This window comes from Myiozetetes cayanensis, unplaced genomic scaffold (assembly GCF_022539395.1).
Source record: "Myiozetetes cayanensis isolate MyiCay16 unplaced genomic scaffold, myiCay2020 scf35, whole genome shotgun sequence".
Taxonomy (NCBI): domain Eukaryota; kingdom Metazoa; phylum Chordata; class Aves; order Passeriformes; family Tyrannidae; genus Myiozetetes; species Myiozetetes cayanensis.
Genome location: NW_026087577.1, coordinates 1,378,088 through 1,397,240, shown reverse-complemented (window position 1 = coordinate 1,397,240; position 19,153 = coordinate 1,378,088). Strand labels below are relative to the sequence as shown.

General features: G+C 60.9%; 3 protein-coding genes and 1 non-coding gene across 8 annotated transcripts; 2 read left to right on the top strand and 2 right to left on the bottom strand.

Moving 5' to 3' along the window:
* The first annotated feature begins 391 nt into the window (after positions 1 to 391).
* On the top strand, positions 392 to 463 carry TRNAQ-UUG (transfer RNA glutamine (anticodon UUG)). The gene has a single exon. It is a non-coding gene; the product is annotated as a tRNA-Gln (tRNA).
* Positions 464 to 2,344: 1,881 nt separating this feature from the next.
* GNGT2 (G protein subunit gamma transducin 2) lies at positions 2,345 to 6,270 on the bottom strand. 4 transcript variants are annotated; one of them, XM_050327999.1, is made up of 4 exons: positions 5,733 to 5,821; positions 4,578 to 4,797; positions 3,573 to 3,668; positions 2,345 to 3,138 (listed from the first exon to the last, which is right to left on the bottom strand). In XM_050327999.1, the coding sequence occupies exons 3-4, from the start codon at positions 3,654 to 3,656 to the stop codon at positions 3,013 to 3,015; spliced, it is 210 nt and encodes a 69-aa protein (XP_050183956.1). In that variant the 5' UTR covers positions 3,657 to 3,668; positions 4,578 to 4,797; positions 5,733 to 5,821; the 3' UTR covers positions 2,345 to 3,012. The 4 variants fall into 4 exon arrangements, with proteins under 4 accessions (XP_050183956.1, XP_050183959.1, XP_050183957.1 ...); XM_050328002.1 differs by lacking the exons at positions 4,578 to 4,797; positions 5,733 to 5,821 and adding an exon at positions 6,088 to 6,270; XM_050328000.1 differs by lacking the exon at positions 4,578 to 4,797 and having other exon boundaries at positions 5,733 to 5,747.
* Positions 5,977 to 9,651, top strand: ABI3 (ABI family member 3). The gene is given in 9 exon segments (XM_050327960.1): positions 5,977 to 6,093; positions 7,050 to 7,217; positions 7,455 to 7,631; positions 8,087 to 8,169; positions 8,272 to 8,367; positions 8,723 to 8,864; positions 8,867 to 8,951; positions 9,057 to 9,182; positions 9,362 to 9,651. Coding segments are annotated over 9 exon segments (1,155 nt in total). The 3' UTR covers positions 9,523 to 9,651.
* A 328-nt stretch (positions 9,652 to 9,979) lies between these two features.
* On the bottom strand, positions 9,980 to 16,599 carry PHOSPHO1 (phosphoethanolamine/phosphocholine phosphatase 1). 2 transcript variants are annotated; one of them, XM_050327970.1, is made up of 3 exons: positions 16,535 to 16,599; positions 13,083 to 13,155; positions 9,980 to 12,057 (listed from the first exon to the last, which is right to left on the bottom strand). In XM_050327970.1, the coding sequence occupies exons 2-3, from the start codon at positions 13,125 to 13,127 to the stop codon at positions 11,296 to 11,298; spliced, it is 807 nt and encodes a 268-aa protein (XP_050183927.1). In that variant the 5' UTR covers positions 13,128 to 13,155; positions 16,535 to 16,599; the 3' UTR covers positions 9,980 to 11,295. The 2 variants fall into 2 exon arrangements, with proteins under 2 accessions (XP_050183927.1, XP_050183926.1); XM_050327969.1 differs by lacking the exon at positions 16,535 to 16,599 and adding an exon at positions 13,882 to 15,514.
* Between the last annotated feature and the right edge of the window lie 2,554 nt (positions 16,600 to 19,153).

Sequence of the window (19,153 nt, the reverse complement as noted above, 5' to 3'; positions counted from 1 at the left end):
AAATGGATAAATATATGGAAAAGTAGAGTGGCAAATAAAGTGGGAAATAGATGAAAATACAGACACAAGGAGGGGAAATAAAAAAAAGAGAGGAATAAAGCAGGAAATTGGGGGTAGAAATAAAGGTTAGGGGAATAGAAATAAAGGTGGAAAGGGGCTCTGAGTGCTGTGGACGAGGAGTGCGGGAGGCAGCTCGGGGACATGCCGGGGATGCTCCGGCCCGTCCTGGGGCCGGGGCCGTGGGGTTTAGGGAGGTTTGGGGGGGTTTTGGGGCGGTTTGGGGGGGATTTGGGAGTTGTTTGGGGCGGTTTGGGGAGGTTTGGCGGGGTTTGGGGGCCCGGGCGGGCCGTGAGGGTGGAGAGGGCGCGCGGAGCCTCCCGGTACACCCAGCGGTCCCATGGTGTAATGGTTAGCACTCTGGACTTTGAATCCAGCGATCCGAGTTCAAATCTCGGTGGGACCTCGCGTTCTTTTTTTCTGTTTTAATTTCTGTTTTAATTTTCTGGGGGGGCCTCCCTTTCTCTTTCCTCTCCTCCCGCTGTCGCGGCGGGAGTGGCCGCGAACGGGCGGTCCCTGAGGGGCGGCGGGGGCGGCACCGGGAGCGCCGATCCCGCTCCGGTCTCACCGCGCTCCATTTTGTGCGTGGGCACCCTGCGCTTCACCGCGCAGGCGCGGCCAGGGGCGCGGCGGGAAGCTTTGCCTTTTCTCGTCTCTGATTGGCTGCCTTGCTGTCATTCTTGCGAACTACGTGTTTCTATTGGTTGGGTGAGCGCTTCGCCCCGCCTCCCACCCCTGCAGCACCGAGCCTTCTGGGGATTTGGCGCCCTCCGTTTCCTATCTCTGATTAGCTGAGTGAACTGTCACTCTCGCAATTCCGCATTTTTATTGCTTAGAATCGCCCTTCGCCCGGCCTCCCCCCTCAGCAGCCTTTAGCGTTCATGGCAGGTTCGAGCCCTCACAAGGGGGTCGCACTCTTCCTTCTCCATCTCTGATTGGCGGAAAGAGCTATCACTCTCGCAATCCCGTGTTACTATTGGCTAGCAGTGCGCCTCGCCCCGCCTCCCACTTCACTTGCCCGTAGCTCTCATGATGTTTGGAGCTGTCACGGCGGGGCTCGCACTCATCCTTTCCCATCGCTGATTGGCTACTCGGGCTGTCACTCTGACAATCCCGAGTTCCTATTGGTCGGTAGCGCCCTTCGCCCCGCCTCCCCCTCAGCACCCCCGAGCCCTCATGGCCGGTCTGAGCCGTCACGGCGCGTCGCGATCGCTCGTGGGCTCTGAGAGGCCCCTCCTGCTCGTCCTTTAAGCCGCTGCTGCTCCAGTAGCGTCCCGAATCCCTTCAGCAGCGGCTTAGCCGGCTCTGACGCAGGTTTCCAGCCGTTTAGCGTCGATTAACGGGTCAATCCCCTCCGGCCGCGGCCCCATTATCGCCCCAGATTAGGGGCAGCTCAAGCCCCGGTGGATCCGGCCACCTCAGGGCCGTGACAGGAAAGTGCCATTTTCTTACCTAAATAGCCTGAAATTGTCTTGGAGCTGCGGATGGGAGAAGCAGCACCCAGAGGTGCTCCACAAATTAATGATGCAGTGCCCCAAATTCACTTTCATTACCCCCTTTGTGTTGCTGCTGTCCTGCCACCCCCCAAAAAACCCAACAGAAACATTAACTCCATCAAAAACCAGGTTCTGCCACCCCCCAAAAAAACCCCAACAAATCCATCAAAAACCAGAATTCTGCTACACCCCCCCAAAAAAAAAAAACAACAAATCCATCAAAATCTAGAATTCTGTCACCCCCCCAAAAAACTGCAACAAACCCATCAAAAAAAGAATTCTGCCCCCACCCCAGAAAAACCCCAACAAACCCATCAAAATCCAGGATTCTGTCACACCCCCAATAAATCCAATAAAACCATCAACTCCATCTAAAAGCAGGATTCTGCATCCCAAAAAACCTCAAAACGTCAGAAAACAAGATTCTGCCAGCCCCCCAAAAACTCAGTAAAACCATAAAAAAACAGGATTCTGCTGCATCAAAGAAACTCCAAGAGAACCATCAAATCCATCAAAACTTGGGATTCCAGCCCCCTGCATGAGGGAAGTGAGGAGGATGGAGGTGGAATGCTGAGGGAAGAAGGAAATATCCAAGTTCTAAAGGAAAAAAAAAAAGCCATGGAAGATGGAGCATTAAAAAAATAACATGTTGGTCACAACCCAACATTTGGGTTCCACATAAAAGTGAAAAGAAAGCCCATAAATTCTTTTTGTAAAGAGCATTTCCTGCCCCTCAGTGCTGCAAGAAAAGACAGAGGCCGTGCTCGAGCTGGAGGGTTTATTGAGCATCTGCAGGAGAGAGAATAAACCCACCTTTATTTTGGTGGGATTTTGGCTGGGGAGGTGCAGGGTTGGGGGGTATTCTGGCTGCCTGAGGAAAATGCACTTCCCTGTGTCTGTTCTCTGCAGGGACCCCCCTTTTGGGGTGGCTGAAGTGCTGAGGGACCCCCTGTGCCTCATTCTGAGACCCAGAAGGCAGGAAAAGGCTGCTCCAGGTGGGATCCAGGGGTATTTCCTTGCAAGTAAACCAGTCCTAGGTCCATCTCCACGCTCTCCTGGAGCCCCAGCAGCAGCTTCCACCCTTCCAAAGAGGCAGCAGGTAACCCCTGCACCATCAGCTCTGTGGTTTCATCACCCCCACTTCGCTGGGGCTGCTGCAAATGCAGAAGTTGTGCTCGTGGGAAAGCAGAGCTCAGCTGGGACAGCGCAGACGGCGACGCTGCGGCGGCCGAACCTCAGCCCCGGTGGCAGTCGGGGGGAGGGGGGAGGTTTTTGGGTATTTTTTTCAGGGTTTTATCTTCTTTTTTCTCCTTTTGCTGTCCTTTAGCTGCACTACGCTGTGGTTCTGGGCTCCTCCTCGGTGCCGAGGGCGGACTACAGGGAAAGCAGGTTTCTGACAGTCCTGGGTGGCACACGGGGACATCCCCGTGCCCGGCGGTGCCAGCGGGGCCGGGGGGTGTCAGCTTATTATACAGCCCCCCTTCTCCTTGAAGGGGTTCTTGTCCTCGGGGACTCCTTTCAGCAGCGGGTCCTCGCCCGCCATGGACTCGATGTAGTCCTTGAGCTCTTTGCCGGTCTTGGAGACCTGCCAAGGAAGGAGACATTCCGTGTTTGGGGTGGGATCCTCCCTGCAGGGCCGCCCGTGGACCCGTCCGTGCAGTGGGAAAAGGGAACTGTGGCCAGGAATGTCCCACCCGCCATGGGGTGTCCCCAAAAGAATCCCCAGGGTGTTACAGACACCTCACATGGGGCAGTGGGAGAAGGGAACCGTGGCCGTGGACATCCCACACAACATGGGAGTGTCCCAAGAGCATTCCCGGGGTGTTGTGGACACTTCACCAGGTGTGGGGTAGGATCTGGGATGTGGGGCTAAGAGGGGAATGCTTTCCTGGAGGGGAGAGGTGGAGTGCAGCTGCTTCTGCTGCATTTGGGGGGTAATTTTAGGGCTTGTGGTCCTGTTCCTTTGCAGCAGGAAAGGAAGTCACCACCAGGTCAGAGCATTTTGGGTGGGACCCTCACCATTTGCCTCTCGTTCTTCACCTCCTTCTTCAGCTGATCCAGCTCCATCTTCAGCAGCTCCTTCTCGGTCATGTCCTGAGCCATTTTGCCCTGGAACTGCAGGGAAATGGCTCGTTATTGGGATTATTGCTTTGTCCCCATAATATTGCAAGCCCCCCCAATGTCCCATTGCAAAAGGAAACCGAGGCAGGAGCCACCTCTCCACCCCCTTCCTGTCCCATCTGCCATTCCCAGATTTTCCTTTGCTCCTTCTCAGCAGGCACATGGAGTGACAGATGCAGCTTGAGGGCAGGGGAGGAGGATCCAGCCTGGTTTTTAAGGAGTTCTTTGCCACCACAGAGACTGTTTTCCCAAGAAAGCAGGTGGAGGGGAGAGTGAGCCTGGATGATCCCAGAGAGGAGCTGATGCCTCAGGGCTGTGGGAGAAGCTGGATGCCCAGGTCTGCAAACTACACCTCCCTGGTGGGGTGTCCTGTGCCTGGGCAACAACCTCTTTGGAGGTTTCCTAAGGAACTAAAGATACTTCGTTTTTTGTTTCCTCCTTGTGCCTTTCCCCCAGATTATGGCTCCTCCATTGCTCTGAACTTGGCTATTTTTATGCACTTGCTGCCACTGCAAGTTTCTGGGAGTGTGTGGGTTGGAAAAGCCCAACTCTTTTCCCACAAAAGCCCATCCAGGGGTTATGTGAGATGCCCACAGAGCTGACCTGCACTGTGAGATCTTATTTCCGTGTCAGAACTTGGGGTCTAAAGCCTGGGCAGAATCTTTCCAACCAAACCAGAGGTGCTGAAGCTGAACTGTGCCCTGGCCTTGCTTGGAAGGTGTCGAGCCCTGTGTTGCTGTGTTGCTGCTCCCACGGCAAGTGTGCCCCGTGTTCCTCTTCCCATCCATCCCTCGGGACACAGCCAGCCCTGGGAGCTGCACCAGGAGCCAGAAGTGGCCCAGCCCACAGGGAAAGTGGCTCCCAAAGCAGGTGGGACCCACCTGGAGGAGCAAAGGCACTTACCTGGGGGGGCAGAGGGGCTGCCCCGCTGTGCGGTGGAGATGCTCAGAGCCCCATCCGAGGGGAGATGCTGCTCTCCTGCTCGGAGCTGGAAGACTCCTCCAGCTCTCTGGGAGGGCAGTGGGAAGCAGATGTCTTTGGCCCTTAAGCTGATAATGGACTCAGGAGAATAAGCTGGTCAGGTGTTGGGAATTAGCCTCAAAGTCCAGGGTAATCAGCGGGGCTGTGGGGAGGGTGAGGATGGGCAGGAAGGATGGGTGGGTGACTGGGACACCTGGGAAGTCCTTGAGGCCCTACCATGGGTGTCTGAGCCTGTACAGTGTCCAGATCCTGATTTGGGGTGGCAGGAATGACCCTGTGGGGATCAGGGCAGCTTCCACCCACCCAGTTTAGGAGGGGAACTGGGGCGACGGGGCTGCCACAGCCTCGTCGGGGCCAGGGGCAGCCCGGGCGGCTCTTGGTCCTTCAGGGTGTGAGGAGCTGGGCCGGTGCCGGAGGAAATCCATCATTTCCCTCGTCCTTGTGCAGCAGGAGCTGCGGGCTCAGGAAGGGCCAAGCCCTAACGAGGGGTGTCTCTCCTGTCTGGGGGTGCAAAGTCACTGGGGCTGAGGACAGAGTCCAGCAGGCCCCAAGGAAGCACCTGCGGGTGGAGGAGCTTGGCAGGCCCCAGGGAAGGACCTGCAGGGTGGAGGAGAGGGTGTGGAGGGATTTCCAAGCACCGGGGAAGTGGGAATTTCCTGCAACCTCACCCTGTGGGGATGTGAAACGTCCTCAGCAAAGCACTGAGAAGGACACGCTGTCCCGGGCAGGGGAAGGACGGGCCGGGCGCCTCGTGGGGTCACTTGGCACGTCCTGCTGTGCCCCGAGTGCAGCCAGGCCTGGTGACCTGCGTGGGATGCACAGGGGCTTTTCCAGGGAGGGGGACCTGGCAGTGGAATCGCTGCCCTTGGCTGGACCCCTCGCCTGGCTGGTAAAGGCAAAGGGAAGGAAATGTTCCTAATGTTCCTCGGATCCCTGGCTGTGCCCGTGCCCGCTCAGCCCCAGCTAGGAGGACAGCATGGCTGGTGGATGGTGGGCACAGGTGGCAAAGACGGGGTTTGGGATCATTTTGGGTCACTTCCCCCCACCCCCTGCCCCGCCGTTTCCCCCGTGACTCACATCCTTCACCGCTCCCATCCCCTGCCCCGGGCAGGGCAGCCCCCCAAACGCGTCCCTCGTGGGGCCGGAGCCACGCCGGCTTCCTTCCCCGCCGGCCTCCCACTTTTCCTTGCCGGGGCCGCGGGGTGTCCCTCGAGGGGACGGGGACACCGCGGCGCCCGCGGGCCCTGCGTCAGCACCGCCAGGAGCCTGCAAAGGCAGCGGCGGGGCGGCCGCGGAGGAAGTGCGAGCAGAGCCCGGCACGATGTCGGAGCTGGAGCAGCTGCGGCAGCGAGACATCCCCGCGGGCCGCCAGGGCCTGCGGGAGCAGCACGACAACCTCCACAGGGTCGCCGAGTACTGCGAGAGCAACTACCTGCAGGTGGGGGCACCGCGACGGGCTTGGGATGCTGGGACCACCGGGAGCCCTGGGATGGTGGGATGGTGCTCCTGGAGGGGTGGCTGGTGATGAGCGCTTTGCCCTCAGAGCTGGGAGCCTCCGCTCACCAGTTCAGGCTTCCACCCGAGCATCTCCTGCCTCTGGCTCGTTTTCCTCCTGCCTCAGTTTCCCCTCTTGCTCCACAGCTGCCCTCGTGGTGGGTTTGGGATGAAGGGAGAGTTCCCCAGGGTTTGGTGCCTCTGGGAGAGGACCAGGGACACCAGGCTGTCCTGGGCTGTCCCAGGGTTTCTGAGCTGTCTCCTGGAGGGCAGAGCTGGGTGCCTGCACGTGCAGAGAGAGTGAAGCTGAAGCTCTGCTGCCATCCTCCTCCTCCCTGCCCGGCCCCCACTGAGGGAAGGGGGACAGGAGCTTTTGGGATGAAACAGGGATAAAAAGGCTTTTTCTGGCCCTATTTGCTGTGGGAGGGAGGGGTGTCTGCTGGAGGGATCTTTGCCAAACCTGTCTGTGGCCCTGCTGACTCGAGCCAGACCCCGGTACTGCTCCCAGGGGGCTGGAGCCGCCAGAGCAGAACTGAAGGGGAAATGTGAGGAGCTGTTTAGAGAACTGAGACACTGTCCCCCACACAGCTGGTGGCCCGGCCAGGTGTCCCACGTGTGGGATGTGGTGGCATGGCCAGCTGTCCCCAGGGGTGGCAGGAGCTGAGCCGGGCACTCTGCTCCAGCACCTGCCAAAAGCATCAGCATCCTGGGGAGGATTCCCAGGGGATCCCCGGTACCAGGATCCACCCCCCTGCCGGGTGTCCCTGTGTCTGGCCAGTGGAGCCGGAGGAAGTTTGATGCATTTGGAAAGCAGAAGAGGCATCTGTGCTGCCGTGTGACTGCAGCGTGGAGGGTGGCAGTGCCGTGGGGGTGGGCTCCAGGCTGGGTTTTCCCCTCCAGGCCAGCGACAAGCGGAAGGCGCTGGAGGAGACGATGGCCCTGAGCACCCAGTCCCTGGCCAGTGTCACCTACCAGGTCAGCAGCCTGGCCACCGCCTTCCTGAGGCTGCTGGACCTGCAGGCGGCCCAGCTGCGCCAGGTGGAGGCCGATGTCGCCTGCGTGGCACAGGTGGGACCGTCCCCCGCGAGGGGTTTGGGGTGGGCTCCGGGAAAGGGGGTCCGGGAAGCTCCGAGGGGTTGAAGACCCGCTGTCCCTGCAGGGCTCAGGCCCAATCCCGATCCTCCAGTGCATCCCTTCCCTTCCAGGCAGGGCCACGGGGCTGGGGAGGGTGGTGGGACTCAGAGGGGGTTGCAGGAGGTGGGGAGAGGCCGGGCTGGGACAGTGGGCACAGCGTCACCTCCGCAGAGGGTGGACATCCACAAGGAGAAGGTGTCCCGCCGGGAGATCGGTTCCTTGACCGTCACCAAGAGGTTCCCGCCCTACCAAAAGATCGTGGCTCCCCCCAACCCCCCCAGCCTGGAGCCCTACTACAGGAAACCCCTCAACTTCAGCGTCCTGGATGACATTGGCCACGGCATAAAGGTGAGCCCGGGACAGGAGGGGGTCCCACGGGGCTGAGGGGGCTCGGGTGGGGGCCCTGACGTCCCCAGTGCCGTGCTGACGGGGGCACGGGTGGGCTCATCCAGCATCCAGAGAGGAGGTTTTTCCCCCACAGCCCCTTTCCCAGCCCCAGGAGGCACCCACGGGAGTGGGTTTGGAGCCCTCCAACCCCTGTGGAGCCTTTCCCGGCCCCGGAAGGCACCCAGGGGAGGGTGTTCAGAGGCCCCTCAGACACAAGGGAAGTGGTGAGGCCGGGCCCGCGGTTCCCACGGTGGCTGGTGCCGCGTGGCCGCCCCCGCAGCGCCGGCTCCTTCCGCGGGGCCGCTCCCACGGGGGGCCAGCAGGGGCTGGGGGTTCAGCAGGGACCGAGGGGGGCCAGCAGGGACCTGGGGGGGCTGATGTCACCTGTCACGTATCCATGTGCCCCATGCCCACAGGACCACAGCACGCAGCTGTCCCGCACCGGCACCCTGGCTCGGAAGGGCACCAAGTCGTCGGCGCAGGCCGTGGGCACCCTGGGGTGAGGATGGGTGTGGGACTGGGGGGTGGGCACGGCCTTCCCGTGTCACCCGAGTGGTGTGGGCCCCCGTGCCGAGCTGCCAGCTGGATGCTGTGCCCGCAGGAGAAGCACCCGCGTCCCCGAGCCCATCCAGCCGCCCGTGGTGCCCGAGGGCAAGCTCTCCGCAGCCTCCTCCACCTCCTCGCTGGCATCCATCAGGTACTGACGCTCTGCAATGTCTGGGAGCTCGGGACAGGCCCAGGACAAGCCCCTGCCACGCTGCTGCTGCTGCTGCTGGGGGAGGTTCTGCTGCCAAGTGAAAGAGCAGGGCCTTTGGGAGATTTGGTCCCCCTGGCAGGGCTTTGTCCCTAGAGCGGAAATGTCCTGTCCTGGAGAGGGTCCCTGCTGGGGAAGATGAGGCACAGGGTGGGTGTGGAGAGGGTTTGCACACAGATGCAGGATATGGTGCCCACTGCCAGGGGCGCCTTGCCCTGGCGTTGGGCGAAGTGTCTGTGCTCAGAGTGGGGGGCAGGGCCAGCCCCCAACCCTGGCATGGCTGTTCTTCCATCCCCAGCTCCAGCGGAGCCCTGGCAGCTCCTGGTGAAGGAATCCCGGCACCGCCGCCGCTGCCCTCCCTGCCGGGACCCCCCGCTCCAGGGCCATCTCTGCCAGGGCCACCCCCACCAGGGCCACCCGCACCCCCTGCCACTGCCATCCCCCGCCGCCCCCTCTCCCCGGGGCTCTGCTCCCACCGCCCCCGCCAGAGGACTTGGCCGTGCCCCCACTGGACCTGCTGCCCCCAGGTGAGTGCTCAGTGCTCCAGGGGGCTTAGGGGGGACACGGGGGGCTGCGTGTGACCCCTGCCCCACTGAGCCCTTCATCCCTCGCCTGTCTGGGGGGTTTTGCAGCCCCTGCTGAGCTGGAGCCACTGCCACCACCATCGGCTCTGCCCGACTTCGAGGACTTGGCCCTGCCACCGCCACCCCCCGCCTCAGAGGAGCCTTCCTGGGTGCCAGAGAACTACCTGGAGAAAGGTGCGGTGGATCCCCACATCCCCTGGATGGATTTTGGCTGAGCCCTGGGGCGCAGCACTGAGGGCCCAGCTGTGCCCCACGCTGCAATGCTGCTCTTGTCCCCCATCCCGCCCTTCCCAGCCATGCCCCGTCCCCCCTGGTGGCACTGCCAGGCCCCACATCCCTCTCTCCCCCCGCAGTGGTGGCCCTGTACCCCTACACGCGGCAGAAGGACAACGAGCTCTCCTTCCAGCCCGGCGCCCTCCTCTTCGTCACACGGCGCTACTCGGACGGCTGGTGCGAGGGCGTCCTGGGGCAGGAGGCGGGATTCTTCCCTGGGAATTACGTGGAGCCCTGCTGAGCCCCCAGGCCAGGCCGCCCCCTCCCCGGATCGGCCTCATCCCGCTCTGTTCAGGCCTGGAATTCTGGCTCTGCAGCGCTGGAACTGGCACGGGAGCAGAGCGGGTGGCACTGCTGGCACCGCTGCGGCCTGGCAGGACTGCAGCCCCCTCTCCCACCCCTCCCCGGGAACGCTGAGCACCAGCACACTGAGCTCTCTGACGTGGGAACACAGCACGTCCCAGGGCTGATCCTGGGCGTGCTCCCGGCCCCTGGAACAGCACAGGATGAAATCCCGGGAACGGGAGACTGGGCTGAACATCCCCAAGGATGAGGAGAGCTGGAAACCTGCCTGCTGTCCCCTGGGCTTGAGCCGCAGCAGGGACGACCCAGACCCTGATCCAGACCCCAGTCCAGGGGGATTCCCTGCTTGTATTCCCATTCCCCAACTTCCACCAGCCCAAGGAAGAGAAACAACATTTTGGTGCAACTCAGAGCTGTTTCACGCCCAGGTTTATGTCCTGGATACAACCAAGTTCGTGTCTCTGCAATATAGAGATATCCATCTATATACATATATAGGTATCTTTAATTCCATGGCTTTCAGTTCCACACAGTCGAACGGGGTCTGGAGGAGGAAGAACAGAGAGGAGGGGATGAAATAAGAGGAGGAACAACTCAGGGCTGCTTTGGTTATTTCCTTACTGCTGGGGTTTGCTGTCAGGGGTCCCAGGGTTTGGAGGAGTCACGAGCCACCCTCGGGGGCCTGTAAGGCTGTGGATAAATCCAGGGGAAGCCAACACCGGAGAGCAGCGGATCCTGGAGGTCCCCCCTGCAGAGTGCAATTAGAAGGGGTAATTAATACTGCAGTGGGGTGGGGGGGACACAGGGAGGGGGGAGGGTTTGGCCTCTGGGGACCCGGTGCCAGAAGTGCCACAGCACCACGAAACCTCCCCTGGGGAGGTCTGGCACCTCTCCACCAGGTCAGGAGGGGAATTTTCCCCTCCCTGGGGTGAAAGGGGGGGGTCACACGATCCAGCAAGCACAAGGACACGACTGGAAATGGCTCAGGGCAAGGAGGAACCTGTCAGGGACACAGGGACACTTCCTCCTGGGAGCAGGAGCAGAGGATGGAAGTGGAAGGCAAGGACAGGTCCTCCTCCCCTGGGGAAGGAGAGGCGATGGGCTGGGGAGGTTTATTCCAAGCTGCCACCTTTCCAAAAGCTTTCCTGATCCTCATGACGTGTTCTTCTCAGAGAATAAAGTCCCAAGGGACAATTAACCCCATCACAAGCCTCAGCAGCTGGGCCTGGAGCTGCCCTGCCTGAGTGGGATGTGGAGGAGCCAGGGAGCATGAATTTCCTGGATTAAATTCCCAGTGGGCTCACAAAGAGGGAAGGAGCCCTTGAGCATGAGCAGGCAGCTCCTCGTGTGGCTGGGAGGATGGCAGGAGGAAGGATGTTCCCAGCCCGCAGGGAACTGGCTTCTGGATTCTTAGGAATTCCCTCGTGAAGCCAAAAGGGAAAAGAAGAAAAGCAACACAACCCCAACCAATCCCCAATAACGTTGGCAAAGGGCCCCAGGGGGCCCCAGGAGTCCGAGCTGCAGGGACGGCTCCATCTCACCATGGCAGGGCAGGGACAGGGACCTGGAGAAAGTGCTTTATTCACCGGGGAGGAAGGAGCTCGGGAAGGCAGGAAAACACCCCGGGAGCGGGGACAAGCAGGGGCACAGGATGTGACCACCCCAGGCTTCTCTTTTTCCCGGCCACTTGCAGGACCCTCTGGAGCCTCCCTCAACATTTCCTCTTGAGGAGCTCCTGGAGGTACCGGGCGACCTCCACAGCCGATTCCCAGGGGACAACAGTGGCCTGGAAGGCCCCGGGCTGCTTCTTCTCCATCTCCTGGGTCATCCTGTGCATGGGGAAGCCCTTCCGTGGGAAAGCCACGTCGGCCGAAGTCAAGGCCACGGAAGGGCAGAAATCGTTGGCACCGTCTCCCACGTAGAAGACCCGCTCGAACTCCACCTCCTCCTGCGCCCTCTCCGCCAGGTATTCCGTCAGGATTTTCCTCTTGCACATGTTGGCCGGGCAGTCAAGGCACTTGTGGCTGTGGTAGGGCCCCAGGGTGAGGTAGCCCCTCTTGTCGAAGCTGGACGGGTTGCTGAAGATCTTGCGGAAGAGCGAGTGGACGCCGGCCGCCCTCAGCTTGGCCTCGATGCCGAACACATTGGCGTCGGAGATGAGGATGACCTCAAAGAGCTCGCGGTTCTTGGAGAGGAACTGGAAGAGCTCGGGCATGCCCGGGCTCAGCGGGATGTTCTCGTAGACGGCCCTGAAGTCAGCGGCGCGCACGCCCTGCTCGCCCAGGAAGGCCAGGACGCGCTGCATGTACTCGTTGTAGGAGCCCTGGCGCTGGCTCTGCCGCAGCGGCTCCGGCAGCGCCTGCCCCGGCGCCGCCCGCACCACCGAATCATCGCTGTTCTCGGCCACGATGGTCTCGTCGAAGTCGAACACCAGCAGGTACCGGGGGGGCCGGGGGGTGGCCATGCCCACGCCCTGCAAGGAGCACAACACCCAGAGCGTCGGCGGGCGGGCAGTGCCCCTGGGCTGCCCCGGGGGTTAATCCCGCTGACATCCCCGCTGACAGCCCCGCTGACAGCCCTAAGGGGTTTATCCTGCCCCTAAAGGGATCGTTCTGTCACCGCTAATCCCCTTGTTCCTGCAGTCAAGGAGGTCACTGTGTCGCACACACGGGATGTGGGGACGGCGCCCCTGGGGTGTCTCATTAGATCAGGGAACTAATAGGGCTGGAAAAAGTCTCTGAGATCACTGACCATTAACCCAGGACGCCTCGGGCTGTTTCACTGGATCAGGGAATTATTAGGGTTGGAAAAGGTCTCTGAGATGGTCAAGTCCAGCCATTGACCCAGCACACCTTAGCCTTGTGCAGGGAGGGCCCTGGCCTGGGGGATTACTCCCCAGCCTTCTCCTGTCCCACCCCTGGGACAGGGATTTGTGTCCCTGCAGGCTGCCAGGAGGAGTCTGGCTCTTCCCAGCATTCTGCAGGTTGGTTTTTGATCCATCACCCATCGTTGATTCCCCTGGGGTTGGGCTCTGCAGCCATCCCGGGGAGAAGATCAGTGACAGGAGCCAGGGAGTGGCTGGAGCTGTGCCAGGGCAGGTTTAGGCTGGATTTTGGGAAAGATTCTTCCCCTAGAGGGTGGTTGGCACTGGCCAGGCTCCCCAGGGCAGTGGGCACGGCCCTGAGGCTGCCAGAGCTCAGGGACAGGGTGGGACTGTTGGGGTGTCTGTGCAGGGCCAGGGGCTGGACTGGATGATCCTGGTGTGTCCCTCCCAGCTCAGGATATTCCATGAACTCAGAGCTGCCTCCTGCCCTGCTCTAAACCCAAAATTACCCCCCTCTGCCCACACGGGCAGAGCTGGTGCCCCAGCCCGGCCTCCCCAATCCCCCTCTCCCCTTGGCTCTCCTCCAGCCGCTCCAGGGTGGGGTTTGCAGGATGGGGACCCGATTCCTGCTCTCCCTGAGAAAAGGAGGGACCAAGCAGGTGACAGTGACTGACCTTAAACAGGCATGGCAGCCCCACGCCCTGGCAGCACCTTCTCATGGTGGGACCATCCCGGGGGGCCGAGGGGCTGCAAACACAAAAACCAGAGCCTGGTTAGCACTGGGGGCTCTCCCAGCTTCAGCCCCCCCGGCCGGGCTCGTGTCCCGCTGCGAACTCCCCAGCTCGGGACCTTCTGTACCAGGGAGGAATTAAGGGAGTCTCCAGAGCAGCCAGAGCCTGTTTAATGCTCTGATCCCTCATAATCCCCGCCGGGCGCACGTGAAGGCAGCCAGTGGAGCAGCGAGAAACCCCCGGCAGCGCAGGCCCTGCTCCCAAATTACCCTGATTTTCTTCCAGTGTAATTAGTTTGGGGTGTTCCTTTTGACGGAGCAATTACCCTGGAACGGCGGGATGTGCCAAGGCACAGCCCGGCTCCCAGCCCCGGAATTCTGTCGACCTCTTGTGGTCCAAAGCGGTGGGAAACCTCCAAAAAATCAGCCAAGACCCGGCTGGAAATTTAGGAATAACCCACTGGGTTGTTTTCAGTGGGCACCAGCAGCTTGGCTTAGCTGGGGCAGGGAGGATTCCACTGATTTGTCATCAGCACGACAACGGAAGAGTTTTGCAGCTGAAGGTGATTTGTGGGGGATTTGGCTGGATTGAAGCCCAGCATCCAACTATTTTGGGCACAAACACGATTCATGACTCTGCTGAAATAATAAACCACGGCTGCACCTCAGTGCTGGTGCCCAAAAATGAAACCTTGGCTTGGAATCTTGCAAAAGCCACATTTATTTTTTTTTTTTGGTGGCACCTTGAACCAAACACTGGCTGTTTCTTTGCAGGAACACCCATCAAGACTTCAGGTTTATCCACAGGCGTGGTTTGAAGCCAAATAATGCCAGAGCCAGGCTGGGAGTGGGAGCAGCCACTGTGGTTTTCAGGTCCAAACCAAGACAGAAAGGGGAAAAAAAGAAAAAGGGATTAAGCATGAAAGAGGAATTGTAATTTTAGTCCCCATGTTCTAAAGAGCTGCCAGCAGTGAGAAAATAATTTGGGGCTAAGCCTTAGGACAGAGGCTTTGTGGTGCACAGGGAGAGAGCCCTGGAATGGCTGGGGAATGCTGGGAGCAGCACCATCCACCTGGATCTCCCATTCTCCCCCTCAGCAGAGCTCCCTGCAGCTCTTCCCACCTCCCTGGCAGCACTCGGCTCTCCCTGGCATTTGGGATAAATCCAGCTGCTCCAAAGTGCTGGAAAACAAAGCCTGCTGCTGTCTGAGTCTCCCTGTCCCGGTGTTCCTGAGCACATCCAACAAAATCCACACCAAGCACTGTTTTCCCCCTGGGATACAGAAATGGGAGATCCCAGAGTAGGAACGGCTCAAGAGTGCAGAGCTAGACCAGCCCAGCTGAGGAGAGGCCAAGCTGTTCCCTCCTCCAACCCTGGTCCTGCTCCCACAGGAGGGGAGGGATGGGAAAAAAGGTCTAGGAAGTGTCCCAGCCCCAAATCACCCCATTACATCCAGGCAGGAGCTGGTGGTGCCCACGGACACATCCCAGGGGGTGGGATGGACCCCTGTGGGGCAGCGAGAGGTGAAATCCCCACAGGATCCCAGCAAATCCAGCAGGGAAGGGAGTGTGTCCGTCCACTGTCCACAAAAAAAGAGGCTCCCTCCCAAGGAAAAGCAAAGCAAAGTCATCCACATCCCCTAATAATGCCCAGCCTGAGTGCTGGGACAGAAAATACCTCAGGAATTTGCTCATGGATCACGCCAGGCATAAAGGGTGAAACAAACTGAACTTGGGATGGGGGTCAAAATATTCCTGGGAAAACTCTGACCTTTCCTAGGGTGGTTTATCCCCAAAATCTTTGTGTTTTCTTCCCCTCCAGCCACCCCTGAGATCCCTGTGCCCTGAGGAGGCCGAGGGAGGAAAGGTTGGAGCTGGCACCGCTCCCTGCACTCCTTATCCTTGCGGCTCAGCATTCCCAGAGCTCGGCACCATCGGGCTCAGTCCTGCCCTGGGATCAGCACGGGACACAGAGGAGCCCCTGTGGCACCCAAGTGAGCCTGGATGGGGATCAGCACCCGAATTTGGAGCCTGGAAATCGAGGGCCACAAGGGGAACTTCCCGGTGGGAAGGGCAGTTTTTTCCCCTGGCACACTCAGCTCTCGCCTGTTTTAAACATTTTTAACCTCATTTTAAGCTCATTTTTAGCCCAGCCATTGGATGGGTTTGGTGTGTGAAACATGTTTGGGTTTTTCACTTTTAACCCAAACCCATCCCCTGCCCTTGAGCAAACTCCACCTCCAGGGCAGAAGTCCTGGCAAAGCAGGAGGGCAGAGTCCTGCTGCCCCAAGGAGGGGAAAGTCCTCCCTCTCCGGCACCACCGGGCACTTCAGGGGGATCGGGACACGCTTCCAGCACTCCTGGAATAAAAACGGAGCCGCTCCCACCCCCTGGGCATCTACAAGGAGAGGCAAATGAGGAAATGAAGAAGAAATCCCGGGAAAGGAGAGCTCGAAGGGGGGATCCCAGCCCACCCCGACCCCTCCACGCCCCGAGGGGTCACCTCGCCCCTCCTTGAGCTCCGTAGCTTCCCAAATTCCCAGCATGGGGAATGGGAAGCCCCTCCGCGCCCTGCCGCGGTCGCCTCAGGTCACGGGGCTGTTCCAGCTTTCCCTGGTGTTTGTTTTCCCGGCGGAATTCCCGCAGCCCGAGGGCTCCGCTGCGGCAGCGGGGCCACCGAAAAAACGCACCCCAAACCGGGGGTTTGGCCCCAAAACGTGCGGGGGCGGTTTGGGGGATCCCGACGCGGGTCCCGCATCCAGAGCTGGATCCGGAGCGGTGGCTCCGGGACGGCTCCGCTGCCGGTACCGGCACAGCCCATCACGGTACCGCGGCGGGGCTGACTCATGCCCGGAGGGTTCCGGCACGGCTGGCACCTCCCGGGGCCATCCCGGCACCGGCACCATCCGCCCCGGTACCTGCAGGATCCTGCGGGATCGGCATCCCCGGTACCGGCACCATCCGCCCCGGTACCTGCAGGATCCTGCGGGATCGGCATCCCCGGCACCGGCACCATCCGCCCCGGTACCTGCAGGATCCTGCGGGATCGGCATCCCCGGCACCGGCACCATCCGCCCCGGTACCTGCAGGATCCTGCGGGATCGGCATCCCCGGTACCGGCACCATCCGCGCCGCTATCAGCGGGGTCCTGCCAGGCGCAGACCCTCCGGTACCGGCAGCGTCCTGCCCGGTCCCCGCAGGGTCCTACAGGACCAGCATCCCCCGGTCCCGGCAGAAGCCGCCCCGGTCCCCGCGGGGTCCCACGGGATCGGTATCCCCGGTACCGGCCGTGGCGGATCAGAACCCCCGGTACCGGCACCACCCGCCCCGCTCCCCGCGGGGTCCCAGCGGCTCCGCACCCCGTGGTACCGGCACTCCCTGCCTGGCGCGTCCTTACCGGGCGGGGCCGTGCCGGGAGCGCCGCCGGTGCCGGAGCCCGAGCCGTGTCCGAGCCGGTGGCGGGGCCGGTGCCGCGGCCGCCGCGAGCGCGGCCCCTTTAAGGCGACGCCACCGGGGCCGCGCGGAGCCGCCGCAGTGCGCTGACGTCACCGCCCGCGCAGCCAATAGCGGCGCCGCCTGCGCGCCGCGGAGGGGCGGGGCCAGCCCTGGCCGCGCCCCTTTCCCGAGGGGAGGGGGGAGGAGGCGCCGCGCAGGTCCCGCCGCCCGCCCGCCCCCTCCGAGCCCCGAAGTTGCCAAATCGGGAAAAACAACAAATCCCCCTTTCCCTCCCGCGCCCCTCGGTGATAACCCACGGGGCTGTGTTGGGATGGAGCCGTTCGGGGGGGATTTTGCCCCCAAACAACCCGCGATGCTCAGGAAGGCACTGGCTGAGGAAAACGCACGAATTGGCCCCAAAATACACCCGGGGATGGCGATGGGGGGGTCGGGACCTCCCGCACTGCGGGGCCACCGTGCCCACCCCGCCCCGGGGGGAGGGCGGTCTCCCGGCTAATTCCCGGGTTAATTTTGGGAGCTGGCGCAGCCCCGCGGCCCCAATTGCAGGGTGACCCTGCCAGGGCTGTGCCCGCACCCCAAAATACCCGCCCGGGCTCCAGGGCGCGGCCCCCGCGGTATCTCTGGCTCTGCAGGAGCCCTGGAGGCGCCGGTGATAAAAATACAAGGGCAGCTTGTCCAGAGGGAGCGGCTCGGCCCCAGGAGCACATCGGGAGCCCAGCAGAGGCTGCGTCTCGTCCTGCTCTTTAATTAAGAGTGTCCAAGAGTGGAATGGCACAAACAGAGCTCAAAAGCTCTGCAAAACCCACAGTCTGTGCTGGGCTGGGCCAGGGCGGCTGCCCCGGGAATGCCACGTTGTCCTGGTGCTCTGAAGCTCCAAACTGTCCTTATTTTGGCACAGTTCTGTCCCAGAGCAGAGCTCGGGGTATTTCTGAGACCTTCCTCAGCAGCCCTTCCTCCCCAGAGCCAAAAAACTGACCTGTCCCCGCTGAGAGCACCCAGAGCCACCTGGAAACACCTCAGGATCAGGAAAATATTGGATATATTTTTATCAGCAATTCAGCCTGAGGAGTCTGGGCTCTGGGCTGCAGGGCACACCCTGTTTCCTTGGCACAGCCCGGGCTTTGCTGTCCCTCCTCTGGCATTTTGCCCCTCTGGCCGTGGGGACAAGCGGGAGACTCCAAAGGGCAAATTCTGCCTCCTTCCCACTGCAAGGCAGAGGGGCAAAGATCATTCCAGAAACATCCCAGCCGGAGGACTTTGGCAGGGGGGGATCCTGTATCCCAGTGATTTTCCACTGCTGGAAAACCCCGGGGAGCAGGCGAGGACAGTGCCCTGGGCTGACAGTCCTGGCAGCCCCTGAATAGCCAAGGCAACCTCTTCCCAACACATGGATTCACATGGATTCCCCACAATGGGTGGAACACCCTCGTGCTCCATGTTTCTGTCCAAGTTTGTCCTGGTTTTTCACCACGGAGGGGAATTGCATCAGCCCAGAGCAGCCCCAGGGCCACGTCGCTGCCTCTGCCTGTCCCTCCCTCGGTTCTTTTCCATCCCAAAGAATCCCAAGGGTTGGACAACACCAGCTCAGCAGCCCCAGGAACTCGGCCTGTGTCAGACAGACATATTTTGGGGGAGTTCTGGGGTAAAACTCAATTTCTCCCCATTCTCCCATCTATCCCAGCCCTCTGGGATAGCAGTGGGAGGCCATTCCCCCTTGTCCTGTCACTCCCTGCCCTACAATAAACACATAGAAATCGGGAAACAGGCAACAAGATGGATTCTAATCTTAATTTTGAACTCCCAGCCCATCTGCACACCCTCCAGCCCCCTGCTCTCCCAGCAAGGTGCTGCTCTCAGGAGCTGCAGCCCTTTCGTTTCCCTCCTGCAGCTGGAAATCCTCTCCCTCCCCATGGAATAAATTCCATCTCTGGCTGCCTGGAAATCCTCCTCCTGCTGTGTCACCCCCCAGAAGTGCCACCAGCACACAGTGGCTCCTGCAGGCACTGGCAGGTGACAAATCTCGAGCTGCTGAGAAATTTCGGGAAGGACTCAGGAACAAACTCCTGGGGGTCTGTCCCGTGTCCCTGAGCCACCCAGGAAAGAGCTCAGCCCTCAACGAGCAGGAGCCAAGGGAAGAGACACAACTGCAGCACTCTGGGGGAAATACAACTTAAACAACGTGCAAATTTGAGGGATTGGGAAGAAATTCTTCCCTCTGAGGGTGAGGAGGGGCTGGGATGGATTTCCCAGAGGAGTTGTGGCTGCCCCATCCCTGGGAGTGTCCAAGGCCAGGCTGGAACAACCTGGGCTAGTGGGAGATATCCCTGGGGGTGGCACTGGAAGGGCTTTAAGGTCCCTTCCCACCCAAACCATCCTGGGGGTCTGTAATTAGCAGGATTAATTAGGAACAAGCCGTACACTGGAAATGTTCTCTCTACGCAGATTCCGACACGGATCCCGTCAGAGCCTCCTCATCCCCTCCCGGCTGGATGAGCTCCACTGCCACCTCCTGGCTCAGCCTCCCCAAAATCTCCTGCAGCTCTGGCAGAAAGGCCATGGA